Source organism: Lynx rufus, unplaced genomic scaffold (genome assembly GCF_022079265.1).
Source record: "Lynx rufus isolate CCGP_SWC_20201006 ecotype Redwood Valley unplaced genomic scaffold, mLynRuf1.p SCAF_2, whole genome shotgun sequence".
NCBI classification, from domain to species: domain Eukaryota; kingdom Metazoa; phylum Chordata; class Mammalia; order Carnivora; family Felidae; genus Lynx; species Lynx rufus.
In genome coordinates, this window is record NW_025814834.1 from 21,227,045 (window position 1) to 21,243,783 (window position 16,739).

General features: G+C 46.6%; 2 protein-coding genes across 3 annotated transcripts in view; both read left to right on the plus strand.

Annotated features, from left to right (window-relative positions):
- The window catches only part of PECR (peroxisomal trans-2-enoyl-CoA reductase), a 38,311-nt gene extending 36,069 nt beyond the window's left edge, over positions 1-2,242 (plus strand). For both annotated transcript variants that reach the window (XM_047085286.1, XM_047085289.1), the window contains one exon: positions 1,550-2,242. In XM_047085286.1, the coding sequence (XP_046941242.1) occupies positions 1,550-1,578 (29 nt within the window). In that variant the 3' untranslated portion in view covers positions 1,579-2,242. The remainder of the gene's footprint in view (positions 1-1,549) is intronic.
- A 5,867-nt stretch (positions 2,243-8,109) lies between these two features.
- MREG (melanoregulin) overlaps positions 8,110-16,739 on the plus strand; it is a 58,906-nt gene continuing 50,276 nt past the window's right edge. Inside the window, exon 1 of the mRNA XM_047084756.1 lies at positions 8,110-8,237. Within this exon, the coding sequence (XP_046940712.1) occupies positions 8,143-8,237 (95 nt within the window). The 5' untranslated portion in view covers positions 8,110-8,142. The remainder of the gene's footprint in view (positions 8,238-16,739) is intronic.

Sequence of the window (16,739 nt, forward strand, 5' to 3'; positions counted from 1 at the left end):
TTAAAGGAGTTGCTTATTGTTGTACATAATTTTGTACCTATTCAGCGTCTACTACTTGAACAGGAACATAGATTTTTAAATATAAATAGTTTGACTCACCTTGTAGAAAATGAATTTAGCCTGAGGACAGAGTAACAACATTTTAATAATATCCAGGTACTCAAAAGTGAAGCCTTCTACAGTAGAGGGTTAATTTTAATATAACGGGCGCATCCAGGGAAGAGGCCTTTTTTTTTTTTTTAAAGTTTTCTTTCTTTTATGTTTATTTATTCTGAGAGAGAGAATGAGACAGCACAAGTGGGGGAGAGGGGCAGAAGGAGAGGGAGAGAAAATCCCAAGCAGGCTCCACACTCAGCTCAGAGCCTGATGCGGGGCTCAATCTCACAACCACTGCAAGATCATGACCTGACTGAAATTGAGAGTCAGAGGCTTAACCTCCTGAGCCACCCCGGTGCCCCAGGAAAGAGGTCTTTTTAACCCATTTTAAAAAATTCAGGTGAGGGGCACCTGGGTGGCTCAGTCAATTAAGTGTCCGACTTCGGCTCAGGTCATGATCTCACAGTTCGTGAGTTTGAGCCCCACATTGGGCTCTGTGCTGACAGCTCAGAGCCTGCAGCCTGCTTTGGATTCTGTGTCTCCCTCTCTCTCTGCCCCTCCCCCCCCCAAAATAAACACTAAAAAAATTTTTTTTAATAAAATAAAAAAATCCAGGTGAAATCGACTTACCATTAACAATTTTAAATAAACAGTTCGGTGGCATTTAGTATATTCACAACCTCCACCTCTGTCCAGTTCCAAAACATTCCCCAAAGGAAACTCCATATCCATTAAGCAGTCGTTCCTCATTTCCCCTCCTCTCAGCCCTGGCGACAACCAGATGAGTTTCGGCCTCTTTGGATTTACCTATTTTGGACATATCATGTAAATTAATCACACAATACGTGACCTTTCGTGTCTGCCTGTTTTTCACCTACCATAATGTTTTCGTAGTTCATCCACATCGTAGCTTGGATTTTTAATATGTTTAATATGGATGGGATTGCCTCCACTGGTGAATACAGTTCCTTGAACCATATTTCTAGAATGTTCCCTTCTAAGCGTAGAAGGCTTTAGTGATGATGCCTGGGAGTCTTTATTATTTTACCACAATTAAAAAATAAATCTACATATTTTATCAAGTAATCTGATAAAAGAATTCCTGGCATGTCCAGAAGGAGGAGATTCTGAGCTTACAAAACAACCCACAGGGATGGATTTAGGTATAGGGGTTGCGAGGCAGTGGATATTATGGTCCTCCCTCCGGAAGAAAGGTGTTATCAGACAGCTTCTGGAAATGCTGGCAGCAGACAGCCCTCAGCTGTCAGCCCCCTTCCTGGACAACCTCAACCAAAGACAGTGGCCTCAGCCAAGGTCACGTTCTCTTCCTCGGTGGCCCTCATCCAGAGGATGATCATCATGAGGGTGTAAACCACCCTCTCATACTTCCCCATGAAGTCTCTGTAGGGCTGAGGTTTGGTCCTGCTCTCTTTCTTCCCCTTCTCTTCCACAGGTGCGGATTCCATGGGTGCTCCCTGCTAAACCTTGGTGACATCCACTCATTTTACTCCCTGATGTGACTTCTCCAGAGATGGGAGGCATGTTAGCTGTCCATCCTGGGTCACTTAGGGTGACTGATAATGCTGAGGTTGGCTCGAGATACTGGCTTGTTTCAGAACTTGTCTGTTTTCTAAAAGGAAGACAGTGCCCTTCAGGTCTCTATTGCATTTGGGTGGCTCGTGAATGGGCTCTTCAGAAATTAAACATAACTTCGTGCAAACTCTGGGTTCACTAAACAGCTCTTTTTCTGTTTTCATGTATTTAGTCAACGTATTTGTTAAGTGCCTACTATGTGTCTGCACTGTTCTAGATGTTGTGATACAGAATATCCTTCTATGTTGAGTCCCTACCATGGATCTGCACTGTTGTAGACAGTGCAAAGAACAAAACAAAGTTCTTGTCTTCATGGATAAAACCCACATTCTAGTTCACCATTGTATGCCCAGTACCTGGCTCAATAAACACTTGTTGAACGACTATATGAACGACATCTGCTTGACCTACGTTGTTACAAGCAGATCTTTCCTGTGGAATGCACTCATGATGTGCTGTTGTAGCTTAAGTATTTTGGTTTTCTCATTTTTCCTGCCCTGCATGTGCCTTTGCCTCCAACTCTCAAGAATTGTCAATAAATTTTTAAAGTATACTAGTTGTTTGCAAAGAAGATTCTAGAGTTTTTCCTGCCACGGAGAAATCTGACAACATGGGCCAGCAGTTCGGCCTTGAACACAAGCAGCTGATGGGTCTGTGAGTCACCATTTGCCCCAGGGGACTGCCTAGTCACTGACATCAGGTGCCCAAGAGCTCTTGGTAAATGTCAGATGCTACTGTTTGTGGTGGGTGGTGTTGGTGTCACCTTAGGCGGTAGGAACAATCTAGCATCACTCTAAAAAAAGGAACGGTTGCTACTCTCCTGCGAATGAGGTCTGAAACAGGAAACGGGTCTGAAACGGGTCTGAAAGCCGAGGGTCTGGTGACACCGTTATTCCTAACCAAGGCCCAATTTACCAAAAACAGGGAAATCATACAGGTTTTTAACTTCTGGGAAGATAAGCACTACAAAAACACAGATATAACAATCCTTTAAAAATTGATAAATAGAAGAGTCACATCACTTAAAACGAGTGGGGTGCTATTATATGCATTAATTGGATAGACATCTAAGACCTATTATTAGGTGGGAAAAGCTGGCAGATTAATGTGTACCTTTTCTATTAAAACAAAACACTACCAAAAATAATGACACACACAGTGATGTTATATAGACAACACAGGGGCACATAAAGTGCGTGTCTGTCCAGAAACAGGTTGGTACCATACTGATAATAAGGTTACCCTGGACAGGATGGAAAGTGAACAGGACTGTGGGTCATGGTCAGAAGGAACTTACCCTGTAATATTTCAACTTTTTTAGAGGAACGTTTCATTTATAAGTTTTAAAACTTAAAACTAATTTTAAAAGAAAAATGTTAATAATTGTTAGAGCAGGCCAACAGTATACATGATTCTTCGTAAGGCACAGGACATTAACCTCCTGATCACGTTCGTTAAGTAGATGTGGTTCCTTGGCTTTCTAGAATATCATGTCTGAAACAGACCACGTAAAAGATGCCCACGCAAGGCAGAGTTACGAACATGAAAAGAAGTATTGTCATAGGTAAGCCCAATAACGTTGGAATCCACATTTGCCCAACAGGCCTATACTGGATTTAATCAATAGTGTTGTGGGTGGCTCAGTCAGGTAAGCGTCAGACTTCAGCTTAGGTCATGGTCTTGCAGTTGGTGAGTTCAAGCCCCACGTTGGGCTCTCTGCTGTCAGCAATGAGCCTGCTTCGACGAGCCCCTCCCTGCTTGTACTCTCTCTCTTTCAAAAATAAATAAGCATTAAAAAACAATAGCTGTTGGGATGATTACTGAGGATGATGAGATTATGCACAATGCTTGGCTAGCTAAAACATAACACAGAGATCTCTGGTGGGCTGCAGTTAAGCTTGGGGGGGGGGTGTGTGTGGGCACCTTGGAATGCCCAGGCCTGCATAGCCCCCCTGCCTGCAGAATGCCTAGGCAGCCCTGACAAGTGTTTCTGCAGTCCTTGGGGAACTCTGTTATCTCTACATTGTATTCTCAGTTTAGCAGAACAGTAGGACACGTAGGCCCTTGCTGCCCACCTCTGATTTTATTAGTCTCTTGTGCTTGTTCACCTTTAAGTCCTGTGCCCTTTGTTCCTGCATGCCTGGAATGTCATACGCCCTCTGTGCACAAGCCCACTAAGATTTGTGATTAACCTGACACCACAATAAACGAGAATACGAGTGAGGAGAACGGGGTCTTGGTCTGCAAACTTTGACCCCCAGGCCTTCTCCTGTCTCTCCTAGCAAAGTGTGGAGTAATCTTTCCTCCGTGAGCACAGTGTTTGCCATCCATTCCTGGCAAGTGGTGCCCCGTGTGAGCGCTTGAGACCGACCCGAAGGGACGCTCGAAAATGAAAGTCTGCGCAGTAAGTCGTCGGCTTCTCTTCCGAGAACAGCCGAGTTCTGGAACTTTTCAGGCCTGGGTTTTGTTTTCCTTTTCTCTTTACTCTCGTGCGTTATTAAGACTTTCTACGTGGGGCAGCCTCATGCTCTGAACAAAGGCGATATATCAAGGTCCTAAAGCAGTGACTTGAAGCCAATGGGGCAGATAGAAATAAGAAACAATTACAGCATATGCTTCGGGTTGCCTTAGATATTAACCCATGGCTTCCCAAAAACGGCACTCTGGATGTCGACGTCTGGCAACGTGTGGGTGCCAATCTGAAACGGAAGCATGAACAGGGTTATAAGTTCCCTCTTTCTGCCCTGACAACACGAGGGTCAGTGCGAGCAGCTTTGGCTCCTTCACACGTGGGTGTTCTTCCTGATGCATCCCTTCCTCCAGGTCAGGGCCTCGTGGAGGCTGTTACTTTACCTCTCTGTCCTGAGAAAGAGGTGAAAAGGACTCCTCAAGCCATTGGGAATGTAGGTAGCTTCCCGCTGCCTCCACCCGAATGGGGGGACCCCCCTTCTGTTCCCATGCCCCCACCAAGATCTCCGTGTTACATTTTAGCTAGCCAAGCATTGTGTATAATCTTGCCATCCTCCGTAATAACCCCAACAAATAGTGTTGAACTTCGATATTTCTAAGGTGCTTTATGGTTTTCAAACCATTTCATTTGAATCTCATAGCTGTATCTAGTTCAGTAGGGCCAGATTCATCGTCTCCATTTCACAGATTGGAAAACTGCGGTTCAGAAAAATGACTTGTCTAAGATCAAAGCCAGTAAAGGGGCAGGGCACCTACATCTTCCAAGAGCTGAAAGCCTTCTGTAATTCATCCACTCGATAAATTCAACCCCAGTAGTTCATAGTAGCTGCCAGACCCGAGAGTTCATCTTTTTGCTGGCTGAGTTCACATTTTGGCAGCCCTCTCTACCAACTTTCTGCTTGAACCTAAGTGGGTTGATGCACATTCGAAAACCAGTTTTAGAACCTAGTGCATTCACCCAAGGGGATTTCCAGCTAGTGGGAAGTTTGCCGTCCAGGGCAACAGATGCAAGTGATAAATGGCCTGGTGCCAGGCTGGATACCACAGCCCCGTGCTGCCTGCCAGTAGCTGCTACTTTTGTCATGTTAGTTTTTCATGATGGGTCCACATCCAGTCTCCCCAGCTAAGTCAGAGTCACGGGAACCTCCTTTTCCGCTTCCTATCCTTCGGTAGCCAGCCTGTCAACGAACACACGCTTGATAAACTCCCTCGGCCTTATAATGTAGCCACAACAGGACACGCTTATGTGTAGCAACACATTTAAAAAATTAATCCACTGCCCATGAGAATCGACACTTCTGAAAATAAACTCTTGCTCTTCCTCCTCACCCCTGCAAACCTGCTCCCCCTACACTCTTCTCTATCTCAATCAATGGCAATTCAACCTTTGTAGCTGGTCAGCCCTCACCTAGAGTCCCTTCTTTCTTTTTTCGCACCCTATTTCCAATCCTTTAGCAACTCTTGTTGGCTCTACCTTCAAATTCCATCCATGGGGTGCCTGGGTGGCTCAGTCAGTTAAGCGTCTGGCTTCGGCTCAGGTCATGATCTCACTGTTCGTGAGTTCGAGTCCCACGTCGGGCTCTGTGCAGACAGCTCGGAGCCTGGAGCCTGCTTCGGATTCTGTGTCTCCCTCTTTCTCTGTCCTCCCTGCTCACGCTCTGTCTCTCAAAAATAAATAAAAATTAAAACAACAACAATAACGGCAAACAACAAATTCTATCCAGGGTCCATACCACCTCTACTGCTATCTCCATGGTACATCACCTGGATCATTAGAACGGCCTCCATTTGTATCTCCCTAAACAGCCCTTTGCAGCCAGTTTCTTCTCAAGATAGCAGCCAAAGGATCCTGTTAGCCACCCAGGCAGATCATATCACTCCCTCTACTCAAAACCCTCCAACTCGGAGCTTAGCTCGGCAAAATCCGGCATCCTTGCACAGTCTTACGTGGTCCCTGATTCCATCATTTCCTTTTACTCTTCCTACTGGCCCACACCTCTCCAGGGCCCCTAGAATTCTCTTTCTCATGCACCCTATAGTTTATTCTCTCTCCTCTGGGATTCTGCACATAGTCTCACTCTCCCTGAAATGCTCTTCCCTGTGATATCATAGCTGGCTTGCTCATCTTCAAGTCTTGGCTTAAACGTCACCATATTAGGAGGCTTTCTGTGACCACCTTATATAAAACTACGGACAACATCCCTCTCCCCACTACACACACACACACACACACACACACACACACACACACACACCCCTTCCTGGCACTTCTTGTGCCTTCTTTTCCTCCACAGCCCACATTACCTACTAACACACTAAAGAACACACTTGTTTTGTTTGTCTAACTCTCTGCCTAGAATGTTTGCTCCAAGAGAATAGGGATTTTTGTTTCTTTTGTTCGCTGCTGTATCCCTAGCGCCTGGTACAAGTCTGGCACATAACAGATGCTTATAAAGTATTTGCTGAGTAAATCAGACTGGCAAAGATGAAAAATTAGATGGTAGCTTGACTGGTGGGGGCGTACGGGAATAGATGCTTTCACATGTTGCTGTCAGAGCACAAATTGGAATTGCCTCCTTGGAGAGCAATCACGAGATCCATCAAAATTTAAAAAGGCATCTTACCTATGACCCAGCATTTAGCTGCCAAGCATTTACTCAATAGATATATGTGTTGTTGTTGTTTTTAAGTTTATTTATTTGAAGCAGAGAGAGAGAGAGAGAGAGAGAGAGAGCGCCTGGATCACAGGAACCATCCCTGAGATGGTAACCTAAGCCTAAATCAAGAGTCCTAGCTTAACAGACTGAGCCACCCAGTGCCCTGCAGCATTATTTTAGTGACAAAAAGTTGGAATGAACTTAAACGTCCCTGAATAGGGGGTCCGGTTGAATCATACAGGGGCATCAGTATGCCTCCACAATATATAACTGTTAAAGTGATAAAGGAAGAAACACACGGCTTGATGTGGAATGGTCTACATGATGTACTGAGTGGAACAAGCCAGGGCAGAAATATGTGGAGTATGTCACCCTTTGGGTGAAAAAAGGAGGGGCGGGGGTGTGTAAGTACATATACTTGCAAGTTCCTACAAGCATAAATAAGAGTATAAATAGCGCTGGAAAATTGCAGGGAACTAATGATAGAGGTTGCTCACACACTCCCCCCCCCTTTTTTAAGGGAGTTATTTAAGGACCAGTGACCCTGAAAACGACTTAAAAAATCATCGCGATATAGTACTTTTAAAAAACCTACTTCTGGAAGCGCCTGGCTGGCTCAGGTGGGGGACCGTGGGGCTCTTGCTCTCGGGGGTTTGAGCCCCACGTTGGGTGTGGAGATGACTTAAAAATAAAAGATCTTAAAAAAACCCCAGAAACCCACTTCTGTAATGTGTCAATGCGTGCTCTTCTGGTAGCTTTTACTCTGTGTGGAGCTGATGCGGTAAAAATCCGCCCTAAGCACTGCTCTGAAGGCACGGGAGTAGGAAGGAGGACCTTTTATTTCCTCCGGGAGTGAAGCCAATAAAAAGTATGAATAGATTCAGGCCAACCTCGTGCTCGGCCACTGGGGGCCTGCCCCGCCTTCCCCCCAGCCGGGGCTGCCCGTCGGTGCTGCCCTCCGCCTGGAGTCCCTGCTTCCTCCTTAGAGGGCAGCAGCAGAGCGTGTCGGGGACGCATGCGTCCCAATTTGCGCCCGGGGAATTAAAAGAAAAGAGGGGGGAAAAAGCCCCAGCGCAACACGCGCCCCAAACAAAACCTAAGTTCAGGAAAGCGCGCGGCCGCGCAGACCTGGGCCGTGCAGGCGTCTCGGCCTCGCCCGCGTCCCCGGCCGCGGCGTGATGCGCACGGACTGGCCCGCGACGCCCGGCCCCGCGACTGTCCCCGCACCTGGACGCCGGCCGGGTGGCCGCGCCCCAGCCGCGCTCGCTCGCCGCCGCCGCCGCGGCCGTCTCCCAGTGTGCCGGCGCCGTGGGGCACCTCGCTCCCCATGGGGCCGCGGGACTGGCTGAGGACCGTGTGCTGCTGCTGCCCGTGCAGGTGCCTGGAGGGGCCCGCCGTGCCCGAGAAGGAGCCCCTGGTCAGGTGGGTGCGCGGCCGGCCGCGCGGAGCCTGGTGCCTGCGCGCTGGTCCGAGCTGGGGAGGCGGGCTGGGCTTCGCGGTGCCCCCTGAGGCGCCCCTTGGTCTCTTCCTGGAGACCCTGCCCCCTGGGTGAGACTTCTGCCCGCCGCCACAGATCCCCGGAGACGCCGGAGACCCGGGTGGATGCGTGTGGAAATCCGCGCCAAGGGAGGGACCGGAGAGAAGTTTGCAAAGGGGCTCGATTTGGGTCCTTTGCTGTGACCGACTGCGTACGGATAGGCGTATTTCAGTGAAACGGACGCCTGTGAGTTTCTGTTTCACCCAGGGGGAAAAAAACAAGTTGGATACTTTGCATTCAAGTTTATTACCAAAGACAGACAATTTAAGTGACTGAGCACAGGGGATATTTTTCACATTTAAAAAAATGCCTACTTTCTGAAGGGGCATCCTGTTCACTGGGATGTGGTCTCATTACAGGTGAAGTTAGGAAGCGTGAGGAAATTGGATGCACATTTGGCGTGGCTTTGTTGAAGGGCTGTACGACACAGTTTTGTTCGGGGCTGTCATTTTAAGCAGTTATTTTGTACCTCCGCTTTGGTGAAACGAAGGTTCCACAAGGGCATGCCTTGGAGGTAGACAGGATAGAAACGAAAGATTTAACATGAAATTAGGGAACAGTATGTGAAGTGAAAGTCAAGGGTTTGGTAAGCAAATATCGAAGCCAGTGTTTTTTTATGCAATGTGCAGTTGACAAGATAAAGCTTTCGTTACTTTTCCAAAGCATGATTTACCTTTTCTTACTCTGTCAGGTCCAAACACTTCCCTTGACTTTTGAGGTCTTATGTATCCCCTTAGTGCCTGCCCACTCTTATTTTCCAGCATATTAAATACTGCGGACTCCTTGATTTAACCAGACAGGCATCCTGGCCGCTCTAGGAACAATCCAGCCTTCTTATTCCCCTCACCATTGCCTCAAGGAGTGACCTTGATCTTTCCTGCCCCTCCTAAATGCTGGTTCTCAACACCCTCCCCCACCCCCGCCCCCAAGCAGTCTTCTTGGATTGCTTTCTGCTTATTCATCTCTCACTCCTATGATTTAGGGTTTGGGATTTACCATCTGCCCCACACTGCTTCGTGAGCGCACATGTATGTAAACATACAGGTCACGTTCTTTTATATATAAACAATTGTATACACAATACACAATGTTTTCGTGTGCCCTTGCTGATGGTTTCCCACTTAGATTGTTAGGTCAATATGGGCAGGGAGACATCTGGTGAAGTTCCCTTAGTCCCAAATGAAGTGGGTAACAACCTAGAATTTCATGCTTGGCTTGTACATCCAACTTGTCAATATTCACTGCCACTAGAAATACAGCACTCCTTCTCAGTGCCTTGGGTCTTTCCAGTCTTCCATCCAGGATTGCTATTGGAGTTAAAAATCGTGACCTGCCTGGTTTACTGTAAGTCAGTACATTTTGCAAGTGATTTTTAGGAGGATGGAGCCAATGGGGGACAGAACAGTATGTATAGTCCTCACGAGTCAGATTGTTTGGGGTGAAAATTCCAACTGGGTGAATGGGCACAAATTATGGAACTTATTTGTGCCTTAATTTCCTCATCTATAAAATGGGGATGAGAACAATGTGTACCTCAAAGGGTTTCCATGAGAAATGAAACGAGCTAATCCCTGTAAGTGTTTAGTAGAATGTCTGACACATAGTAAACACTCAATAAATTCTAGTTGTTGTTAATGATCATTGTTATTCTTCTGAGCATGTGAATATGAGTGGACTGGTCTTTTGTGGTTTAGTGTCAATTCTGGCATCATTTCAGGGTAACAAGGTTTGGGAAGAGCCACTTAGTGATTGATGTGTGGGGCAGTGATAGGTGTGTGTGTGGGTACCTGTATGTTTTTCCCTACTCACGTCATCAGGAGGTCTGGTTTGAAATCCTTTTTGTTTATTTATTCTTAAAGTGAGAAGTTCAGTGGTTTTTTTTTTTTCTTTATATATTCACAAAGTTGTGCAATCATCACCACTCTCTAATATAGAACATTTTCATCACTACTGAAAGAAACACCACACCCATTAAGCAGTCACTCGCCACTCTCCCTTCCTTGCCCGGCCCCTTCTCCTTCAGCAACTAATCTGCTTTCTGTCTTCATAGATTTGCTATTCTGGAAATTTGGTATAAATGGAATCATACATATGTGGCCTTGGCGTCTGGCTTCTTTCACTCAGCATCGTGTTTTGGGGGTTCATCCATGATGTAAGATTTACATATCTCTTATCCATTCATCAACCGATGGGCATTTGGGTTGTTTCTGCTTTTGGGCTGTGAACGTTTGTGTACAAGTTTTTGAGCAGATGTGTGTTTTCAATGATCATGGGTATATGCTTAGGAGTGGAATGGCTGGGTCGTATAGTAATTCTACATTTAACTTTTTGACAGACTGCCAGATTGTTTTCCAGAGTGACTGGTTTGAAATCTTGATGTGGTGAAATCATGTGGCCAGATGGCCTTAATTTTAATTTTATGGAGAACTTCATTCTTTACATCATCTTTTTTCTTTTTTTTCCTTTCATTTATTTTATTTTAAATTTTTTTTTTCAACGTTTTTATTTATTTTTGGGACAGAGAGAGACAGAGCATGAACGGGGGAGGGGCAGAGAGAGAGGGAGACACAGAATCGGAAATAGGCTCCAGGCTCCGAGCCATCAGCCCAGAGCCTGACGCGGGGCTCGAACTCATGGAGCCCGAGATCGTGACCCGGACCGCGAGATCGTGACCTGGCTGAAGTCGGAGGCTTAACCGACTGCGCCACCCAGGCGCCCCTCCTTTCATTTAAAAAGAAAGGTTTTGTATAGATGCCCTCCTCTCAGCTAAGTCCTTGATGGTAAAGTAATGGTTTTCAAGTTTTGTTTCATGCCCTTAGGTAACGGTGCCTGGAAGAGGTATGGTTGGGGAAATGACACTTGTCTTTTGTCTGCATGGTCACCTGCAATCCTGTTCCGGAATGCACTAGGGATTCTTGTTCTTTCCCGAAAACCGGCTCTTAGTCTCTCCTCCTTTGCCAGTCTGATCATGCCTTTTATGTTTCGACCTCATTCTTTTTGCCTTTTCTGGAACCGTGTACCTGAAGGGAAAAGCCTGTCCCTTGTCTGGTTTGCAATCTGTATTTCTGTCTGTTCCACTGGTTCTTTCTTTCCCCTTGTTCTAGAAATATGCTGAGGCCTCCCCTGACTGAAAATTCATCCTGATAGGGCCAAGCCCTTTAATTGCCATCCTTTGCTTTCCTTTGTGGCTGGCACAAATGTCTTGAAAGAGTTGTTCACTGTGCCCCGCTCCCTGTCTTCTTTAGCACCCATCCACCGTGAAATCTGGTTTCTGCCCCCTGCCTGACTACATGAACACTGCTCTCCTGAAGGTTACAAGAGAAAGAAGTGTGATGTTGTATTCTCAGTTGTATTCTCAGTGTGCAGGACACAGTTCTGTGCTGGCCAACCGCGCCTTCTTTCGTGCGTCCTCTTTCCCCGGATTCTCTGATTTTGCTTTCTCTAGTTTCTGCTTGTGACAGGCGCAGTCACACTGCTTTCCCTCCTGGTGTCTTTGCCCATGTCACATTTGTTAGCTAAACATCTTTTTGGTTTTTTTTTGTAATTTTTTTTTAACGTTTATTTATTTTGGAGAGACAGAGACTAAGCATGGTCGGGGGACAAGCAGAGAGAGAGAGAGGGAGACACGGAATCTGAAGCAGGCTCCAAGCTCTGAACTGTCAGCACAGAGCCCAGAGCGGGGCTTGAAATCATGAACTGTGAGATCACGACCTGAGCCAAAGTCGGACATTTAACCAACCGAGCCGCCCAGGGGCCTCACTTTTTGTTTTTCTGTCCTACTTCTCAAGAGTCTACTCTTCTTTTTTTTTTTTTTTTTAATTTTTATTTATTTTTGAGACAGAGACAGAGCATGAACGGGGGGAGGGTCAGAGAGAGAGGGAGACACAGAATCTAAGCAGGCTCCAGGCTCCGAGCTGTCTGCACAGAGCCCGACGCGGGGCTCGAACTCACAAACTGCGAGATCATGACATGAGCCAAAGTCAGACGCTTAACCGACTGAGCCACCCAGGCGCCCCAAGAGTCTACTCTTCTTAAGGCCCATGTCAGTTGCCAGCTTTGTGTTGAAGCCTTGGAAAGTTTCCCCAGGTTGTGATGGTTTCTCTTTACTTCCTTTTCATCCCTCGGTCACTCACCTGTGCTTATTACAGTTCGAAGGTGGGTGCTGCCACCCCAGCCAGATTGCCCAACTCCGTAGCCGCCCGGGGCTGCTTCACCAGCGAATAGGTGAGCAGTCATCTCTAAAGCCAGGAAGCTTGAGAGTAGGTCTGGAGAAAGGACACGTGGCCTGACCTTGACACCAGGCTCCAGGCCCAAAGAAAAGCAGAGGTTTTGTTCAGTTTCACGGTTTTCTGCCCTTGACTCCGATTTTAGGACGGAATCCTAGAAGACTCCTGTTTTCGATCACCGTGGAAGGTCGGAGGTTCTGCGTGCCATTCTTCCCTGCACTAATTCCTTTCCCTGATGTAAATAGTGATCAAAACCACAACGAACCAACGTGCATGGAGGACAAATGGATTTTTTTGGGATGGCGAGCTCATTGATCACTTGTCTGTAAAACAGTGAATGACTTTTTGGCTCAAGGTTTCATGTTACTAATTAAAAGGAACATATGGGGTGCGTATCGTTAGTTTCCTAGGACTGGCGCAACAAACTACCATGAATTTGGTAGCCTAAACCAACAGAAATGTATTCGTTCACAGTTCTGGAAGCCAGAAAGACCCTAGGGAGAATTGCTTCTTGCAGGGTTCAGCTTTTGGTGGCTCCTGGTGTCATTGGCTTCTGGCGGCTCAGTTGCAGACTTTGCCTCTGTCTTCTTCCCTGTGCTCTCTCCTCTGTCGCAAATGCCTATCTCTTTGCTCTTGCCAGGGCACCAGTCACTGGATGTAGGGTCCATTGCAAATCCAGGTTAATCACGTCTCAAGATCCTTAACTTAATCACACCTGCAAAGCCCCTATTTCCAAATAAGGTCACGTTCACAGGAGCCGGGGGTTGGGACTTGGATGTATCCTTTTAGGGGATGCTATTCAACCCACTACAGGGTACTTTTGGGAAAATGTTTGAGCTCAGTGAGCTTAATGCACTGGTTTTTATTTCACTTTTATACCATGGCTTTCTTCCATCGGCGATGAAAGCATACCCTTGCCATATAAAAATCCCCTATGAGCGTGAGTTGTGACCCTTGAAATGATATGATTCTAGAGGCACAGCTGCAGTCGGCACAGCCTTTAAGCAGAGCGATGTCCAGGCCCTCCGGCACCAGACTTTACTGCCACATGACATCCAATACAGACGGGCATGGGGGGCCTGGAAGAGCCTGCCACAGAATGACACTAAAGCATATCTCACGAGGGTCACTGAAGTTTTGCAGAGAAGTACAATTCTTACTCTAACTGTTACTTACTCTAAGCTCTAATTTCTGTTGGCTGTCGATAACCGATAAGCACCATGACTGTCCACTTGTTGAAAAGCTAAGGAAGAAAGGGGGAGAATTACAACCACGGCTGAGTTTTCGTTTGTGGCTCTCCCTTCAGCCACCTACGTGAACCACGTAATGAGCTTCCACATCTCTTTGGCTCCCCGCTCTCCTCCATGCCCGTCCACAGCCTCCGCGCCGGATAGCAGAATTTACGGACGTATCTCTCAGAATTTACAGCCGTCGGGGTTTCCTTTTTCTGCAGTGCCTGGAGTCCCCAGTAGAGAAAAATAAAATAAAACCTCAGCTTGCTCTTTGATGGTTGTTTCATGAGGTTCTGAGAAGGCCTGGAACAGGGCGTGTGAGTGTGGGCAACAGAATGGAACTTCCCGGACCATCGACGAACGTTCAGTCTGCGGCTCCTGCTTGGGTATGCAGATGGGGGTGAGGACTGAGGTGGGGACGGGGAGCCTTCCCCGCTCAGCTCTCCTGGCCTTTCATAGGTCGTGCTTAGCGTTCTCCGTGTACTGGGCGCTGTCTGTATGCCTGTTACTTAAATCTTTGCCGTAACCCTGTGAGGTACACCCGATTCTCGTTATTCTTTGTGGCTATGTGCTGTGGCCCCCGCAGATGGTGACTGAAAGTACTCATTGCTCTGAGGGGACAATCCAGGGTTGTTGTCCTGCGAGTCGACTTGTCAGCTGGTCCACACGTATCTTGTTTTCTGTGTGCTTCTGCATAAAGACACCTTAGTTTTAGTATATTGTTGATTCATTGACATTGCACTCAGGGCCAGCGGCACTGTGACTGATGCCTGAGTGAGGCTCGTCGAACACACATATTTTAGTTCTGCCGCACCATGCTGGGGGGCCATTCTCAACAGCAGAATCACCAATAAATGGCACAAAAATGCAAATGACGCGGCATTAAATACACCACGAAAAGTCCACTCGTGTACAGGATGACAGCTGAAACAAAGAGGCAGAGCATTGCCTTGTTGGACCTCAGCTGGGGACGTGCCCCTCCCTCGGGGGCTGCCAAAGCACCACCAGCATCGGTGATTTGATTTCGGAGGACAGATAAATTTCAGTACGTGGGAAAAGGTACAGATATGGTAATGAGGAGCCTCAACTGTAATTGGGTCTATAATCCCCACCTGACAGTTGAAGAAACTGAGGCACAAGAGCTTCTGTAGCTAGCTCAGAGGCATAGCTGGCTGAGCTGGGAATCAACTCCTATTCTATTCTAGTGCCGTAGAAATAGCAGGGGCCACCTAGTATGCAGGGAGGGGTGTAGCTAGCGGTTTATGGGCTGTGTGCTAGAAACTGTGTTTGACGGATGAGACTTGCCCTGAATCCTTACAACCTGGGATCGAGAGCCACTGGACCCGATGTTCTGATTCAGGCTGGTGAAAGCATGTGCCTGTGGGAAAGGAAAGTGGTGGGTTTAAGTTATTTGAAAGGCAGTCACCACCAGCTCAAGAAGGACAATAATCCTTTCTTCACATGTGTGCAGTCTTTCCTTTCGCGGCGTGGGCTCCCGTGACCTCTGAGTTGAATAAATTGTCTTCTCCCCTCGGAAGGGTTTTAAAAAATGTTGGCTGAAGTGTTCGTGTCAGTGAGATCTCTCAGCCCGGGGCCCAGATGGCCTGACTCTTTTCCCATTATGTGTGGCAGGCTTCTCCGAGCTAACACAGCTCACCCATGACTTCCTGCAGAACTGGCAGGTACAAAGCCTGGAGCCCTGGGCCAGACGGTGATTCACAGGAAGCGCCTAGAGAGGCACAAAAGATTCCTGCTGCAGGAAGGGGCTGGAAGGATCTGTTGCAAAGCCTGTACATTTACCTTCTTAAAAGAGAAGAGGGGTGGAGGTCAAGGGCACAGTTCCCAGAACAGGGCCTCACGTCCAATGAGTAGGAGGTAAATGCTTTACCAAGAAGTCAGCCCCTCACGGTTGGTCTAAGGATGACTTTTAAAGGTTTTCTTCCCAGGCCACCTCCAGTGTCCCTCTTCCCCATTCGTGAGTCGCATAAGTCAATCTCAGTGACACTGGAAGTTCCTGAGAAGATGAAATTTCTTTCCCTTAGGCATCGCATGATCTAGGTTTCCTGGAATTTTTCATTCTCTAGATGTCTTGAAGTGATCTTATCACTCCACTTTTGTTTAAAAAGTAAATTCTGCTTAAATGTTGGGTAAAATAGGTGTTTTTTTTTTTTTTTTTTTTTTTGCAGTTAGTGATGGAAATCCTTTTTAGTCTGGTTAATAAATACTAGTTTTGTACCAACTTTATGCTGTGCACTCTGTTCTTCTGTGCTTTTTTAAATTTTGGTGAGACAGTGTGTATCTATCATTCCCTTGTACTGCCTGAAAGGTGGTAAGAGTTTACTGTATTGCCTCTTATTATTTTTTTCCTAGCTTTTAAAAACTCAGGTTTATATGTATAATATTAGAAATTAAAAACATATAAAAATATGTACAGTATAAACAACACCTATGAAGTGAATATTCTTGTAACCACCTTCCAGGGCAAGAGATAGCTGCCTTTCATCCTGTATCCCCCCACTCCTGATTGTATCTAGACCTTTGTGATAGTCATTTCCTGGCTTTTCTTTATAGCTCTCCCACATATGTGTGCACCTTAAAAGTGTATTTTCATTTTTGCCTGCTTTTAAACTTTACCTAAGTGAGACCAAACTGTGTGAGAGCCATCCAAGTTGCTATGTATAGCTTGGTTTGTGATTCTCATTGTTTTATAGGGCATCCGTTTTGCTCATCTGTTCTGTTGGCAAACTTTTGGGTGGTTTCCACATTAGGGCTATTACACAAGGTTTCGATTTTAGAGTCAGCACATAAGGTAAAACTGTTCATCCTTCAGCCATACTGGCCTCAGATACACCAAGCACGCTGCTGCCTCAGGGCCTTTGAACTTCCTGCCCTGCCCACTTAGAATGTTCTTCCTCCACTTACCTGTATG